Source organism: Spermophilus citellus (genome assembly GCF_964194105.1).
Source record: "Spermophilus citellus genome assembly, chromosome: 5".
Classification (NCBI taxonomy): domain Eukaryota; kingdom Metazoa; phylum Chordata; class Mammalia; order Rodentia; family Sciuridae; genus Spermophilus; species Spermophilus citellus.
The window spans coordinates 116,271,036-116,288,420 of NC_138186.1; the positions used below are offsets into that span (position 1 = coordinate 116,271,036).

Genomic DNA, 17,385 nt, shown 5'->3' on the forward strand with positions numbered 1-17,385 from the left:
ATCAAGGAGACCTTAAAAAAGGGGGGATTCTGGTTAACTATTTTTTCCTGCATGCTCGGTTTGGGATCATTCCAACTCATCTTCTCCGTTTTCCCTTCTCTCTCTGCAGAATTCTATCCGGCACAACCTGTCACTGCACAGTCGGTTCATGCGAGTCCAGAATGAGGGGACTGGCAAGAGCTCTTGGTGGATCATCAACCCCGATGGAGGGAAGAGTGGGAAGGCCCCCCGTCGGCGGGCTGTCTCCATGGACAACAGCAACAAGTACACCAAGAGCCGTGGCCGTGCAGCCAAGAAGAAGGCAGCCCTGCAGACTGCCCCGGAGTCGGCAGACGACAGTCCTTCCCAGCTCTCCAAGTGGCCTGGCAGCCCCACATCACGCAGCAGTGATGAGCTGGATGCATGGACAGACTTCCGCTCACGCACCAATTCCAATGCCAGCACAGTCAGCGGCCGCCTGTCACCCATCCTAGCAAGCACAGAGTTGGATGACGTCCAGGACGATGACGCGCCGCTCTCCCCTATGCTCTACAGCAGCTCAGCCAGCCTGTCACCCTCTGTGAGCAAGCCATGCACTGTGGAGCTGCCACGGCTGACTGACATGGCGGGCACCATGAATCTGAATGACGGGCTGGCTGACAACCTCATGGACGACCTGCTGGATAACATCACACTCCCATCGTCCCAGCCATCGCCCACCGGGGGGCTCATGCAACGGAGCTCTAGCTTCCCCTACACCGCCAAGGGCTCCGGCCTGGGCTCTCCAACCAGCTCCTATAATAGCACGGTGTTCGGACCGTCATCTCTGAACTCCCTGCGCCAGTCTCCCATGCAGACCATTCAAGAGAACAAGCCAGCCACCTTTTCTTCCATGTCACACTATGGCAACCAGACACTCCAAGACTTGCTCACTTCAGACTCACTCAGCCACAGCGATGTCATGATGACCCAGTCGGACCCTTTGATGTCTCAGGCCAGCACCGCTGTGTCTGCCCAGAACTCCCGTCGCAACGTGATGCTTCGCAATGACCCAATGATGTCCTTCGCCGCCCAGCCTAACCAGGGGAGTTTGGTCAATCAGAACTTGCTCCACCACCAGCACCAAACCCAGGGCGCTCTCGGTGGCAGCCGTGCCTTGTCGAATTCCATCAGCAACATGGGCTTGAGTGACTCGAGCAGCCTTGGGTCAGCCAAACACCAGCAGCAGTCTCCTGTCAGCCAGTCTATGCAAACCCTCTCGGACTCTCTCTCAGGCTCCTCCTTGTACTCAACTAGTGCAAACCTTCCTGTCATGGGCCATGAGAAGTTCCCCAGCGACTTGGACCTAGACATGTTCAATGGGAGCTTGGAATGTGACATGGAGTCCATCATCCGTAGTGAACTCATGGATGCTGATGGGTTGGATTTTAACTTTGATTCCCTCATCTCCACACAGAACGTTGTTGGTTTGAACGTGGGGAACTTCACTGGTGCTAAGCAGGCCTCATCTCAGAGCTGGGTGCCAGGCTGAAGGATCACTGAGGAAAGGGGAAGTGGGCAAAGCAGGTCAGTGCCCAGTCACTAGGTGGGGGCAAAGGGATCCTGTCTTCTCTTTACTTTGAACTTCACGTGGAAGACCATGGAGCCATGATGCACAGTCACATGGCTTCCAGCCAGTTCACTTTGGTGATTTACGTGCAAGTCAGATGAGGCTTTCAGGTTTCTTTCCTCACAGTTTGGTGGCAGCTCAGGAACTTTTTTTTGCCAGTAAAAAGAACACACAGCACAGACATTTAGAGATTCTTCTTTGTATTCCACCGTCCTCCCAGAGCTATGACACAGGTCCCCCAACATGACAGGTGGATGGATGAGAACAGGAAAGGGGTTGAAGGGAAAGCTTAGGCCAAGTAGCTTTCTTAGAAGGGCTGAAGTCCAACACTGCCTCTGTCAATCTTTAGGTGTTATGGTTTCTTCCTCTCTTAATTTTTTTTCCAGTTAAGCCACAATTTGCAGTGACTTCTAATTTAACAATAGAATGTATATTTCTGGACTTTCTCATATATGTGAGTATTTGCACCAGGAGCAAGACCTGTTAGATTATTCCTCACCATAGTACTAGGAATCTTTATTAGCATTCAGGATCTAAGCATTTAAAAAAGCAAAAGAATTAAGTTGAAAGCACAAGTTGTTATACAAGGGAACACTTACCATATACTTCCTGTTGCCCAACCTACATGTGATGTCAGGGTGACAGGGGCTGTGAATGGTGAGAGAGGTTTTTTAATTATGGCATTTTAATGCTGTTATAACCAGAAAGATCAGGCAGTGTGAAGTGGTTAAGAAGAGCATCTGAGTGAAGGGCTGGGGCTGGGGCTGGGGCTGGGGCTGGGGCTGGGGCTGGGGCTCAGGGGTAGAGTATTTACCTCGCATAAGTGAGGCCTTGGGTTTGATCCTCAGCACCACAGAAAAAAATTAACAAAAATAAATTTATTAAAAAACACCATCTGAGTGGAGTCAGGAGTTGAGGGCTCAGCCCCACTTCCACAGTTTTCTGGCTGCTGTTGTGGCCTTATTACTTGGTCTTTGAGCCTCAGTTTCCCATTTTATAAAATGAAGTTACTGGCCCTGTTACTTCATAGAATTATCACAAGAATCAAATGCACAAAAGTATGTGAAAACCCTTTGTAAGACTGCAGTGGTTTAAAATGTGTACAGTACGATTAGTTCAACACAGGGCAACACACGAGCAAGAAAGAACCCAGAGGCTTTTAAAAGTACCTTGCCCAGAATCATGCAGCTGGACCCAGAAACCATCATATTTCTTAAATGACTTGAGCCATAGTAGTTCTTCCTAATTTTCTCTAGGTCCTCAGGACTGAGTCAGGTAGTAGACAAACCTGCCCTGGAACTCTTCTCTTGAGACTAAAGTGATGGGGGTTTCTGCCGTAGCTTTGCACCCCGGACACGCCCATGTTGAAGTGTTCGGCTCTACACTCCAGCTCCCTGTTTTTTTGTGTTTTTTTTTTAATTTCGATCTCAGCAAGTTGTTTATCCCCTTCTTGAAATAGTGTGAAAGAGTAAAGGAACTCAAAGCCATAAAAACCCAGACTTGTTTGACCCTCTGCCATGGTGAGGGAATTACAGGGTCTCCTATGGTGAGCTCACTGAAGCCCATAGTCACTGTCAAAAGCGGAATGTCAAGAGCCTTGTGAAGCCTCGCAGCATTCCCAGGCATGAGCAGGCCCCTCCTGGAACCCAGACATCTGTTCTTGTCATTTAATAGCCCTTGAGCTGATAAAAGGACTGTAACGAAGCTAAAGAGGGTGACAGTACTTGCATACCCGCCCGGTCAGTATTGTACCAGAACCTAGGCTGGTGGAGGTTTGTCCGTAGCAGTTTAGATATTTGGCTTTTGGAAGAATCATGCTTTGTCTTCCTTTAAGAAGAGGAATGTGATTGTGGCTTCTAAAGACACACAAAAGTTCTGATTTGGCTGTAGTTGTGAGGAGACCGCTTCATTGGAAAGAATAAATTCAGAAGAAAAATGCACCATAAATTTTTGTCTCTTAAAAGATGGGCATGTTTTACAAAAAAAAAAAAAAAAAAAAAAAAAAAAAAAAAAAAATGTCTCACTGTTCAAGTGTAGAGTTCCCTTTAAGTTGAACAGCAGACCTTTCTTATGTGTGTAATTATAAAGGAGTGTACAAAAATCTTTTGAGGGAAATTTAAATATATTTTTTAAATATTTATTTGATGAACTATGATTTCCATAGTAAGTTCCTTTGGGGATAATGCATAAGTTAAATACTTCAGTATGTCCACAGGGCTAGAGAAGAAACATCCTAAGGACAGGAGTGGCTATGAGGGAGGTGGCTTGGGAGATGGTTTAGGAGTGTAGAGTTTCCATTTTGCCTTAGAACAAATTGTTTGTCTCAACAGCCAGGGGCACCTGAGGCCTGCAGTGTTTTTTTTTGTTTGTTTGTTTTTTGTTTTGTGTGTGTGTGTGTGTGTGTGTGTGTGTGTTACTTTTAAGCTTAACTTGTGGTGATCACTTATTGAAGACTCTCTAGGCTTCAGAAAACAGGCCTGAGGGCAGAATCTCAGACCTCACTTTTCTGGAGTTAACGCACTCTAGTTTCTCAAGAGCTTTTTGGTTTTTCTCTCTCCCGCTCTTCCTCTCTGACCCTCTCCCCCTCCCCTTCTCTCCATTCCTCTCCCCTCTCTTCCTCTCTCCAGACTGGCTTCTGGCTCACTGGCAGAAGGTCATTTGGCCCCCAGTTGGGAGCCTTCTTGTGGTGTTAATGGAGCAGCTCTGTCCGGTTGACATATTGCTGGAGAATTGGAGGGAGATGTTCCTCTGGGGCTGGGAATTTCACACGTGTCATTCACTTTAGACCATGTGTAAAATCCTTTGGCCCATATAGGTCTCTCTCTTAAAAACAGTCACACCTTTTTGCAAGTGACAGCTACTGGGGTGTACAGGACACTGTCTTCCCTCAGGTACTGTTTGGGCTTGGTGCACATACGCTGGCAGCAGAGGTGGCCGTGAGCTAGTGTGGTGGCAGCTTCTGGCAAGCCCTCTTGAGCTTGACAAGTGCCTTCTTGAGGAGGGAGAGCAGCTTCAGTTTCACCCTTCTTTTGGTGTTGGAAGATGCTGAAATTCACAAGCTCTTTCATTCATCTTCGTCTTTTGGCATTGGGAGAACTATTAGGAAGCCACTCGGACTTCAGTCTTATGTTGTGTTTCTTAATATTTTTTTAGTTGTAAATGGACCCAGTATCTATCTATCTTTATTTTTATGTGGTGCTGAGGATCCAACCCAGTGACACAGGTAGCTGTTCCAGGCAAGTGCGAGGCAAGTGTTCTACCACTGAGAACTGGTTGTAACCCCAGTTGTCAGTCTTATGTTTAAACAGCCTTATGATAAAGATTGGAAAATATATACCAGGAGAAGCCCATGCAGAGAGGGGAGGAATAGTTCTCTTCCTGTTTCTGCCACTGACCACGTCACCAATAAATCTCTTAGAATATTAGGTTTCTCGTCTAGGACAGAATTGTGGGGTTTTAAAGGTGCAGATAATATGTCATTTTAAACGAGAGACCTAACATTCTGTGAAATGGCTCTAGTGTGATGATGTGAAACTATAAAGAAACACTGGCATACTAGTGCAGAGATCATTTGGAATGTATACCTAGGCTGCTTTCCAAGAGGGGTCAATCTGTGAGACCTTTTGGGTTGATTTCTGAATGTTATGGTTCTGTAGTATCTTTATAAGATTTGTGTTTGGGGATAGGATTTCTAACCAAATGCAAGTAATAGCAGTTATCTGTGTCACATTCTTCTTGATACAGATCTTTCTCAGGGAATGTAACATGTGGTAAATGCATACTGTGTGGAGAGGGTATCATGGTATCTGCACTGTGACTGAAGAGACAAGTATACTATGCACGTCATCTTTCCCTGGAATGCAGTGCCACCCAGCACTGACACTGCCCTGCCTGGGTTGTTAGTTTATAGCACACCTAAGCTCTCCTGGCTATCCCAGGAAGCATGGGGACAGCCTGAGCAGCTCCCACTTCAAGCAAGTACATTTGTAAGTGGCTTTGAGGGAAGCCTTCTTTAACCATGGAGCTATGTGGAACAAATAAATGGCGCAAAAATCACTGGAATTGCTACTTGTAATAATTAGCTCCATTAAATGCTGCTTTTCAGCATCTTCATGTTGCTTGACAGTCAGTATTCTGTAAGGAACATTTTCTGTAGGTGGCATTGGCCCGGGTGCACCTGTGATCCTCTCAGGTTTACTGCTCTATAGACAGATGAGAAAAATCGGCTAGTAGAGGCCCTTCTTTGCCCTTTTCCTCCCTGTTCCCAGAGTTTCTTCTCTGCCCATGTCAGGCATTTCTCAGTCATGGAATTGGTCCCATCTGTGGGTGAGCTGGCCACCTGGCAATGTGGTAGACCTCATGTTGGTGAAAATGCTGAAGAAAACCTGAATTCATTCAGTGAAGTTTATTTGAGTATTTGCTGGGCATAGGGGAGAGAGATTAATCAAATAGGGTCTCCCCTTCAAGGGATGCATGGCCTAGTTGGGAGGGTGGTGGCAGTGATGGTGACCATTTGTCCCAGACCAAAAGGCTGCCTTACCCACAAGGTTTGGCGCAAAGGCTTCATGTGATGTGACACCCTCACGTGGCTGGGTTTCCTGGACAGCCCTGTTAGAGGGCCCCATTCCATCATCACAGGGTATTCTGCCTGTGTCTTGGGGCATAAAAATGCAGACCCTATGACTTTAGGAGCTCCAGACAAATGGGTCAGAGTTCAGGCTGAATCCAGATGCTGGTTTCGCTAAATGTCCCGCAGGACCCTTGCGTTGGTTCATGTTTGGTTTGCAGAGCCAGCCAGACCATCACGGTTGGATCTGAGCCAGCTGCCCCCTTCAGCACATAGTCCCTGAGGCTCTGCTTTAAGGAGAGCTGCAGATTAAAAAGCCCTTCCCTGCAGGCCCCTTGGAGTGGAGCAAGGACCTGTGGGGCTCATGTCAGAAGGCTGCCATAGTCATGGCTATGTGACATTGAACTAGGTCATCTTGAATCTCAGTTTGCTTTTCTATAAAACCAGATTAAAATGTAACCTTCTGGCACAGGGCTAGCTCTTACAAGAACTAGCTCTGATACGGGCGGCTATCTTTTGGCATCTTTTTAAAGTCATTTAATGTTTAATGGGATTTTAAAAGGTTCCAGAAATTAATACAGAATCTAACAAGTAGTCAAGCCATCTTACTATGGATAAAAAGAATGACTGTTCTCCTCGTAAACTAGAATCAATCAGGTTTCTTCTCATTAAACAGCACGTGCCTGTTGAATGAACTTTTTTTTTTTTTTTTAATTTCTAAAGTCGATGTTCCCTGGAAGTCCTGCCTACCGATCTGGATACCCTAGCAAAGCTGGTGTTTTCCACTTTAAAAGGGAACTTCTACTACAGTTGGAATGGTGAGGCTGTGTATGGTACCATAGTGACCATTAGCATCTTTAAACGATTTCCTGAGCAGCCTGGCTAGTTGACTTCTGCTCTCTTTAGAGGGCCTTTTGGTCCCTGCAGGGACTAGTCACAAGCGCCTGAAGGAGAACTTCACCTGCCTCTTCCTGAGCCTCTCTTTTGTTGGGGAAAAAACCTGGACCTCTCCCCTGTCAGGCCATTCAGAAATGTAAGCAGAAAGGGCCACATAAAGTCATCTTGCTGGCAGTGACTGGGCCTTCCTGCTCCAGAAAGCTGGTGGTTTACCTCTTATGCCACAACTTGGGCACCAGGAAATACAGTCCCAGTACCCTTAAGATCTCTTCCAACTCTGACGTGCCTGCTCTTCTCTAGATGTCTCCTCTAGGAAGCAGTGGCCAGGCCCCAGACTGGAGTGTGGGGGACCAATGAGGACCGGCAACCTAAGGTTTGGTCTGCTTTTGTTTCTTTCTCCCCCAGTGATTGATATGGATCTTACTCTGTAATTCTAGGGTTTCTTCTTTTTAAATAACCTCTTTTTTTGCTAAAAATCCATAACATTCATTTATTAAAGGATAGGAATCTCTTAGTCATGAAGTCTCAGGGGGTAATTCCAGGTTTCTGAAGGGCAAACTTTAATTGCCAGTCTTGGTTTGATTGAAGGTTTGCCTGTCGGTTCAACCTCTTTTTCCCTTTCCTCTTTCTCTCTGATGAAAGAAGAATTTGGCCACAAGATTTTTTTTTTTTAAGTATTCATATCTGTGTGGAGTGTTTGATTTGATCCCTTGGGGAAATTAGTGACCAGGAAGAGGAGGCCCAACGGGTAGGAGTGTTATGGGTTCCAAGGTCAGAATTCTCAATTAATTTCCACTGGCCCTCCATTTGTATTCATGCCACTGTAGTCCATTGGAACATTCGTTGGTTGTTTGTATATTTAGAAATAACTAGAAAATAGTACAGCCCAACGTAGTTATAAGTAGTGAGGGTCTGTGTGTTGGTGAGACCTGCTAGAAGGGGGCCCCTTGGCTGAACTGAAAGTGCTGTCCCCTGACTAATTGCCTCAAGCTGAAGCACTCCCTGCCCCAGTCAAGCCAAGGCTGCCCTGCTGACTGGGGTGGGGCACTCTGGGGTAGAGACCCCTACACCTACCGCTGTAGTGCAGGTGCAGACCAAGCAGCTAGATGTGGGCCACAAAAGCCTCACAAGTCTAGAACAGCCTCACTCCAGGAGTCTGCATACCTGGCCTTGGTCACTGGCCCAGGGCAATCCTTTGTCTTTCTCAATCTTGGAGCCACACTTGAATCCCTCCATTTAGTTCTCTGTTGTGCCAGCATGATGGTTGCTTCTTGGCCACAATCTGTGTTGCCTGCATGTCCTGGTCACGTCTTACAGGTGGATAAGGGCTTTGAGTTATTTGTGAAGCTCAAAAAGCTAACTTTGTGCTTTGAATTTCAGAATTACTTGGAAAAAAAAATAGATGTCTCTCAAAGCCCCCCGTTGTATCTCTAGTAGGAAAAGAGGACTTTGGAAACCCCCTTCTTCCCTACTGGGTAGCCGGACCCTTGGGTGGGCCTGTGACTGACTGCACCTACACTTCACCCACAAGAGATCTAGGGCAATCCAGCGTGCATGCTCCCATCAGTCAGCCCCCTGCCCCCACACACCCCAGTAAGCTCGGGGAAGAGCCACACATGACAGTGTCATACCCAGAGAAGGTAGTCATACCCAGAGAAGATATTCAGGTCATGACTCGTGTCTCTTAGCATATCCTCCTGAACTACAGTTCCCTTTCATTCTGTAAATGGTAAGTCACTTTATCAATGACAGCAACTTGAGATGTAGAGTTACAGGACTCCGATTTGGGGACCAGTGATAATGGTGGGATGTGCAGAAAGAAAGGAAGATGGCGAATTCTTTATAAGTGCTTGAGAATCAGTTGGATGTTAAAATTGTGCCTTGTATTGATTTCATCTTATACAAAATAGAAATTTTAGAAACTTAATTAGAAATCAGCCTCTCCCCAAAAAGTGTTACTAATCTTTGCTCCTGTCCCATGAGTAATTGATTCTGCTCGGCTCCAGTAAGACTCAGCCCTGGCAGATGTGAGCGGGTCATGAAGCTGTAGCAAGAGAGGAGGCTAGGCATTTGAATTGGCAGAGAGGAAAAGCAGGCCCTTCCAGAAGGACAGCTCTTTCATTTATTCAGCCAACATTTATCGTGCATCTATTTTATGCTGTCCCCTTTCCAGGCTGCTTGGGACATCAAGGACACTATGCTTCCCTCACTGGAATGTCTGAGCTTTACCCTTAAATCACAGGTGCTCCCTAAGGGAGTTGATTTGAAGTCTTAACTCTGCTTTCAAGGAGCTCATAGTCCATAAGGAAGTAATCATTCCAGGCACTGAACAGTCAGGTGCCAGGTGAGAGACAAGGGGGTTCATTAAAGGGCAGCCCAGGGAGGGTGGGGCTGGAGGAGCCTCTGAAGGTGCAGGTGATGCACACTGGTGGGGAGGAGGGCAGCCAGGCAAAGTGTCACTGACCCCTGAACCTGATTCATCAGACGAGCAGAGGGTTTGTTCTCAGTGGTATTGGAAAGGAAAGTGTGGATGAGGACAATGGAACTCAGTCCCACAGGTCTTTGCCAGCCAAAATTGCTGGATATCATAATTAAGGTCAATTAACCAGAGAGGATCCAAAGGCTTTTTGCCTTAAAAAAATGGTTCTTTATAAGACTGTAATCCCAAATTACATGCTATTCTGTTTAGTTTGAAAAATCTAAGCATCTTAAGAAAATATGAAATCTCTTGTGATGTCTCTGTTGACAGTAAAGCGCATGTTGATTAACACAATCCCTCCCTGATGGATTTATGCAGAGGTAGGCCATTCATGATAAACTTACTTTGCCCACCAGTAATCCCTAGAGTTTAAGCAACAGAAAAGCCAGCGTGCCTCCGTGCAGCTCTCCGTCCTTCAGCTGTGACGTGCTAGGATGGTCCTTGCTCCTCATTTCCCCCGTTTTTGTCAACACAGCACAAGGGCTGGCTGAAAGGGTGTCCATGCTGGGTCAGGCTGTCCCAGAGACAATGGCTCTCAAGAGTCCTGTCTCCAGCCTTCTCCATCAGACTTCACCTGCCCCATGAGAAAGCCCAGGCCTCCTGGGAGGTGGCACCACAGAACACTTCCACGAGGCAGGATGTGCTTTCACCCTGACAGAGGTGGGTTGGTTGTAAGTAGTATAGTAGTCAGGTGTCTCTCTCTATCATCCTGAATGTCACCCTTGCCATTAAAGCTGCTGCTTCTAAGCTTCCCTTACCTTCTTCATGTTTACTTGCCCATTAGAAAGTACCAGAGCCCGAGAGCCAGGTTCCTGGAAATTTGACTTTCCTTTTTGGAGGCTTCTCAACTGAATGCCAACCTGGCCTCCAGCCTGCCTGAAACTTCTTTACCTGTTCTGTTTCCCTCATAAACTATTCAGTGCCTCAAACGGCAAGTTGACAGCATTTGCCAAAATGGATTTTTATAGACCCTCATCTCGGGCAGACGTAGGATATGGCTCTGTATGGCCAGCATTGCAAAGCTCAGGGCTGGACTTGCATTGGCTGGGCTCCTGCCATAGCTGAGTATCAGGCTGGTTTTCGTCAATGTTCCAGACTCCTTCGTCACCTAGTCCAACCTAGAAGATAATGAAAAATGACCAAGTCGGAGTGCTCATGTTTTCTTCAGCTGCATAGGGTTTTGCCTGTGGAGATGAACCCCACAGGAACTGCTGCTATGCTGGCATTTCAAAATTAGACCCACAAAAATGTTTCTCCCAGGGTGATACCAGCTCTGAAGTCCTTGCTGGATGCTGGCAGATGGCGGTGGCTCCTGATGGATTGGTGTGGCTCAGTCTTTCTGGGAGTAAAGGAGAGATGGTGGCAGGCAGGCGGCATTTCTTTGTCCTAGAGTGAAATGGTCAAGCTCTGAAATACACCCTGTTCTTTGGACTCCACGTGAGGTCACCCAGATCCAGGGGTCCATTCCTTTTCTCTCCTGAATCTTCCATTTTTAGTCCCCAGCTTGCCCTGGGAGTTGTGGGTTTGGCAGTTGTCCTGTGTTTCCAAGTGAAGAGAGTTCTGTTTCACTTTAATTTTGTTTTTCAGGCAAACTTTGTGCCAAACTTTTTTTAATTCTAATGAGGAAGATGGCTGAAAACCTTCATGTGTGTGAGAATGTAAGGGTTTCATCCTCTTGTCATGTTTCTCCTGTCACATTTAGTACTGGGGTCTTCAATCCTTCTCTGCCAAGAAGATCAAAACCCTACTAACAAATGCATGTTTTTCACAGTGGAATTAAGCTGTGGGAGGATGGCGGGGGGTGGGGTAGTTATGTTCCATTCCCAGATAAAGTCGATTGAGTTATGTTGGTGTGGTTTTGGAGGTGTTTCCCTCTCTCAGATATCATGTGACTTGGTGATAATTAGGCAGAAGCTTGCCTTCCCTGCAGATGCTGGGATTACAGAGGGACTGCCTCTCACCAGAGACCAGATGACAGCATCCATGGATATTTTTAGAATGGGCCTCATCATTTATTTGGTCTCCTCATTTCATTTTCCCTGCATCTACAGCCCCATGTCATAGTCAGTCATTGAGCAGGGAGGAGTAAGGGGATATCATCTACTTCTTCATGACAATCACCTGTGAGACAGGGCAGCGATTCCACATGTATTGTTAATTGATACATTGCCTGGTAACTGCAGCGTAACAGCTGTAATTCTGTCAGCTATCTGCTATCTTTTCCTTTCAAAAGTTTTCCTTTATTCGGGTGTTTTTTAAACTGGCAGGGCCTCAGCGCGCACACATCAACCTAAAAGGCCCTACTTGAATCCGTGAGAGTGATCTCAGCTTCCTTAAAACCCATGAAACTCTCATCCAGTTGAGTCTCACTGAACTCCCAGCTTGGTGACTAGTTCCGTCACTGACTGTGCACTGCCCCACGCCCTTGTGGTCCTTGACTGTGTCCCATAAACATGCAGAAGAGCCTCAGAAGTCTAAGCAGAGTTGCCGCTTCCTGTAGGATGATTGTTATAACTCAGGTCTTCGTTGTGAGTGGTGATCCTGGTGTGCCTCTTAGAAGGATGACTGTTTCTGTGTGACATTACCTGGTTCCTTTATGTTTTCACAGTGTTATAGTCCCTTTTCCTTCTATCACAGAGAACAACCCGTGGCCTTTCAGTTGCGTGGAGTGAGGGTTTCTCTGTTAGATGTGTCCTCTATAAGAGCTGCCTCTCTGATAGCTGCCTCCCCTCCTGGCTCGTCCTGCAGTCACAGAGCTGGCTCCCTGCAAAGACCTCCCTGGGAGGGCACTGCCTGGCCCCCAGAGGAAGCCTGTGACATAGCATCACAGGTGGCCCCACCCGTTCTGCAGAAAGAGAAAGTGATGATTAGTGCGTCTCCTTTTTAATGATGACACTCCCAGAAGATTCTGGGCCTTTGCTGAGGGAACAGGAATGTATGTGGCCTGGGGATTGTTGTTGGTATGGCTTTGGACTGCCCCCGATGGGCCTCCTGCCCTGGTTTCAGGGCTGATGGGCCTGTCCTGCTTATAGCAATGTCATGTTGGGGTACCTGGACACCCCCATCTCCTTCCCCCTCACATTGTCCTGCCCCAGCAGCACAGCAAGCTGCATGCTCTGCTTCTGTCCTAGGGGAATGAAGTGTCACCTTCCCAGTCCACATTAGTTTCCGCAGCAGAATAATTAACACCAAAGGGAACTAGGGAGAGGGTCTGAATTAGGTAATATGTTGCCACTTCTCCCTTGGCACTTACAGAAAGTCAGGATTGGGACTTGGGGACCATAGCCCCTGATGACTAATTGCATAGTGATGTTACACTGTGATCTATCAAGTGTTATTATTGAAGGAAAAAACCAAATCTCCTTCAAAGGACCTTATTTGTGAACCCCTATCTGATCATGCCTTGGGGCCCAGGTGAAGGACTTAGAGTAGCACCAGCTCTAAGAGGCCTGAGTCCTCACAGATCTGGGATTTACTTGAGCTTTTTCTCCCTCTGAAATTAATAACCTATTATTTTATAGTCTGAAATAATATTGTGTAGTCATTTAACAAAGCAGAGAATATATTCCAAAAAACCACTGGCCAGGGAAACGAAAGACTAGGGATTCATGGAGAGAAAAAGCCTTTCTTTTCCTGCTTGATTGTCTGTCTCTCCATTGAAACAACCTAACTCCTCTTTGGAGCTATGTCAAAAGTAAGTAAGACCGTAGATACATAGCATTCGGAATACTAGGTCCTGCTGTCTTTGCAAATGTGGGAATGAAAGGTAAGATTGACGGCAAGGACAGAGTCATGAAAAGACTGAAGTCACAAGGACACTTGGAAATTCCAAGTGGACGTAGGGTATCTCCTCCTGGTGGAGACACATCTGTACGTAACATGGTGTGTGAGCGTCGTCTGGTATATTTCCATCACTTAGTCACATGGTCTGAGTTTATGGTGCTCCACTACTACTTTTCTATCCAGTTCTTGGTCTTGAGCTTTTTACATCCATGACAGCCAATACTGTCTCTGTAAACAAAAGATCTTTTGTCTTGAGCCCTATCACATTAGTTTATTTAACTATAGCCTAGTACTGAGTAGTCTCCCTTTTTCTTTTTCTTTTTTCTTTCTTTTTTTTTTTTTTTTTTTGGTTAGTCCTTACCTTTTCTGGGCTCATTGGTCACAAGAAATCTGATAGACTTTTCTAAATTCAGGTGCTCTGGGAGGACCCTCACCATGCCTTTCCTTTTAAGACTGTTAGAGACAAAATAATAATAATAATGTTGTTATTTGTTAAACAGATGTTTGTGGGAAATTTGTTTGGCTCTATGTGTATTATATAATTACGTTTATTTTGTGATAGTTTTTTTTAATGTAAAAATCTAAGATAGCCTACTGAGAGGTGACTTGCTGTTCTTATGGTGGAGAAGTCAAGACTACCCACACCCTATAGTGCAGACATACTAAGCCTCTGTAGAATTTAGTCATGTCATCAGGGTGTTAAGGGAAAACGCGTCCAGCAAGTTCATTTGGGCTGCCTGGCTGGTGGGGAAGAACCAAAGAAGCTTAGCTGGTTTACTTTGGGTGACCAGCTTGCCTGATTTGGGCATGAAAGTTCCATGTCCCCAGGAAACCCCTCAGTCCAAAAATCCAGAACAAAACCTCATTTGCACCCTGGACATCCCTAACTTAACAGTTGAGCTAAAACACCTCTAATGTGCTCTTTGTTAGCTTCCCAAAGTTAATGACTCCCATTTCCTTTGAGCCTTTCAACTTTGGAGCACTTTATAATTAGGACAAAATAAGAAATAAGGTAAGTCATCTTCCTGCTTTGTCCTTAGATTTTTCAGACCTTTGAAATGCTTTCCTGGTGTGCCCTGGGTGGGGCGAGGAGACCGGAGGCTGATGAGGCCGCCTCCCAGGTGCCCACTCGTGCTATTTGAAGTCCTTAATGATGTGTGATCTTCTTTCTCCTCTTTTAGACCCTCAAACTGACACAAGACCTACAGAGAAACCCTTTGCCAAATCTGCTCTCAGCAAGTGGACAGTGATACCGTTTACAGCTTAACACCTTTGTGAATCCCGCGCCATTTTCCTAACCCAGCAGAGACTGTTAATGGCCCCTTACCCGGGTGAAGTACTTACCCTTGGAACTGAACTCTATAAAGTATGCAAAATCTTCCTCATACGGGGTGGCGAGCCCACCTGCCAGCAGAGGACAGCCCTGTCAGCACCCAGTCTCCTTCAGAGCACACCGTGAGCCCCACTGGCAATTCTGTGGTGTTTTAATATCGCGATGGTTTATGGGATGTTTTCAGTGTCATTTTGTGTTTGTTTTCCTTTGACCTTCTGAGTTTTTCACACGCATTAACTTGCAGTATTTTTCTGTTCAAATGTTCACCGTCCCTCCCCCGGCAAATTTTAAAACAGAAGGAAAATGTTGTACCAGTTACCATTCTGGCTTTGGGCGTCACAAGCCCCCGAGCCCGTGGAACTCCATAAACTAACACATTACATAAACTAGAGGGGGATTTTCTTTCTTCTTTTGTTTGGTAGAAAATTACCCTTTTCTAAAAACTGAACAATGGCACAATTGTTCGCTGTGCGCGCCTGTCCAGGACTGAGCACGCACAGGCGAGCCGAGTGGAGCGCGCGTCTGACCCAGTGTGTTTCCAGGTCTGTCAGGGTGGTCTGTGGACGAGACCCCCCAGTGCCTGCTCTGCAGCTGCAGGTCAGTAGGGCCTGTGGTCTCCTCAGCTAATGCAGTGGACAGCGTTGGCCTCTCTGTTAGAAACTAGATCTTTTCAGGAAAGAAGTCAGCTCAGCTGTCCACTCATTGCCAAAAGCCACTAAAGGATTTACTTTAAGGAGAAAAGTGTTCTGTTTTGTTTTGCAGAAGAAATGAACTTGCAGGTGAGCATGAAGCTTGCAGGGAGAAATGTGTGAAGAGGACAAACCAAGTCAATGCTAAGGCAGGTCTAACTTCACTGTTTTTAAAGTACACATCCTTGATTATTTTCAGCCTTGCTGTGTATAATCTGATCTTCTAGAAGTGTATGAGTGAAAGGCAATAGCCTACAAACTGATTTTTTTATATAAGTTAGGTTATAATTGTATGAGTGACACATGGAAATACAAGATAGGGCAGTTTTGATTTTCCTTTTTTCTTCCTTTTATTAAAAACTTTCCTGCTTCTGTGGGTTTCAATTTGTTTTGTTTTCAAAAAGTTATGGTGCTGTATAGGTGCTTTCTGTTTAACCTAGAAAGTGTGATATATTCATTGCCCCCTTTGGTAGACAGAAGAGTTGGGAACACATTTGGTACCTATGAAAATGGTGTGACGACGCTCTGATTAGCACAGCATATACATACTTCTCCAAAGTGATATATGAAGACTTTTCTTTGCATAAAAAGCATTAGGCAAATAAATGTATAAATATATTTTATCATGTACAGTACAAAAGTGGAACCTTGTGCATGGGCGTTAGGAATACAGGCTAGTATTTCAGCACAGACTTCCCTGCTTGATTTCCCCTCGATGCTTGCACCGTGGCAGTGAGCACCAACACAGACATGCCACCCGACCCCCGCACCCACCACCACCAGGGACCCTTTGTGCACCTTTGCTTTGTAACCCCTCTGGGGCGGGGGGCATATGGGTGGTAAGCACAGCTCCTAGCATAATGAGAGTTCCATTTGGTATTGTCACACGTCTCTCCTGCCTCGCTTGGATTGTCATGTTTGAGCGATGGCCCTGTCAATTTCACCCTGCCTTTTACTAAATCTGTAAATTGTCGTGCAATTGTGGTTATAGTAGACCTATAGCATATTGCCTTTTCTGAACTGCTACATGTTTATAATCTTCATTTTAAAAGTATGTATGATTTTTTTAAAATGTGTATTCTGATCACGTGGTCTGCTTGTCAGTGAGCCGGACTTGCCTACTATATTCCTTTATGATAACGCTAGCTACTTCCTTGGTTCTTTACTTATCTGATGTATGCGAGAACTGTCCAGTGTCAGCAAAGGAGGGCTGCCTCTCTGGCTCCCTAGGTGATGGTGCCGGGGTGGGGGGCCTCTGCAGAGCCAGTGGCAGCAGCTGGGAGGGAAGCAGGGGAAGGGGTGTGGAGAGAGATCAGACATGAGGGAGGATCCCGAGTGCTTCCAACAGGAGGGCCTGAGAATTTCTCTCCTGAGCTCAAAGAAACAAGCAAACTAACTCACAACTTAGGTACTTGCCTGTGCAGCTTTACGGACCCAGGGAGCTGCTCCCGGAGCAAGAAAGGCAACTCTCCAGTGTGTTCCAGCTTGGAAATGTTGAAGTCCTTTCAGACATGTGGCATCTCACTGGTTCTCTGCTTTTCCAATGTTTGTTGGATTTCAGGCACAATGTCCTACAAAATGTCCTAGAACCCGATTATAACTCAGTGTGAAACAGCTGAGGGAGGGACAGAGGGGCATGAGGGACAGGGCAGCCACAGAATAGATCAGGAAAATGGAGGGGGAATGCTTTGATTTTGTTTTGTTTTGTTTTTAAATAATTCAATCAGCATCTACACATAGTGTTGTGGAGAGCTGAGACCAGAGCCTGGTCAAAGGCAGCATCAGCACCATGAGCCCACCAGGCCCAGGAGAGGTTGGTCCAGGCCCTCTGCACCGCCCTGTGAGCTCAGTCCAAGGCCCCTTAGACTCGGCAGAGATGTGGCCAGAACCCTCTGTCCTTTATATCAAGACCCTGCTTTCAGGATGGGTCAACATTGCATTTTGAGTGTCTTGTATCCCTAACAACGAATGTTCTGATCTGGAGCACCTCACCGGATTACTTAGCGGCCTGGGCCAGGGGCTGTAATGTTTGAGTCCTGAAAAGAGCCG

General features: G+C 46.2%; 1 protein-coding gene across 5 annotated transcripts in view; it reads left to right on the forward strand.

Annotated features, from left to right (window-relative positions):
- Positions 1–17,182, forward strand: part of FOXO3 (forkhead box O3) — a 120,616-nt gene extending 103,434 nt beyond the window's left edge. For 4 of the 5 annotated variants that reach the window (XM_081296035.1, XM_081296034.1, XM_081296037.1 and 1 more), the window contains 2 exons: positions 110–1,545; positions 14,496–17,182. In XM_081296035.1, the coding sequence (XP_081152161.1) occupies positions 110–1,510 (1,401 nt within the window). In that variant the 3' untranslated portion in view covers positions 1,511–1,545; positions 14,496–17,182. The remainder of the gene's footprint in view (positions 1–109; positions 1,546–14,495) is intronic. The other variant, XM_081296038.1, reaches the window with a different exon arrangement.
- The last annotated feature ends 203 nt before the right edge of the window (positions 17,183–17,385 follow it).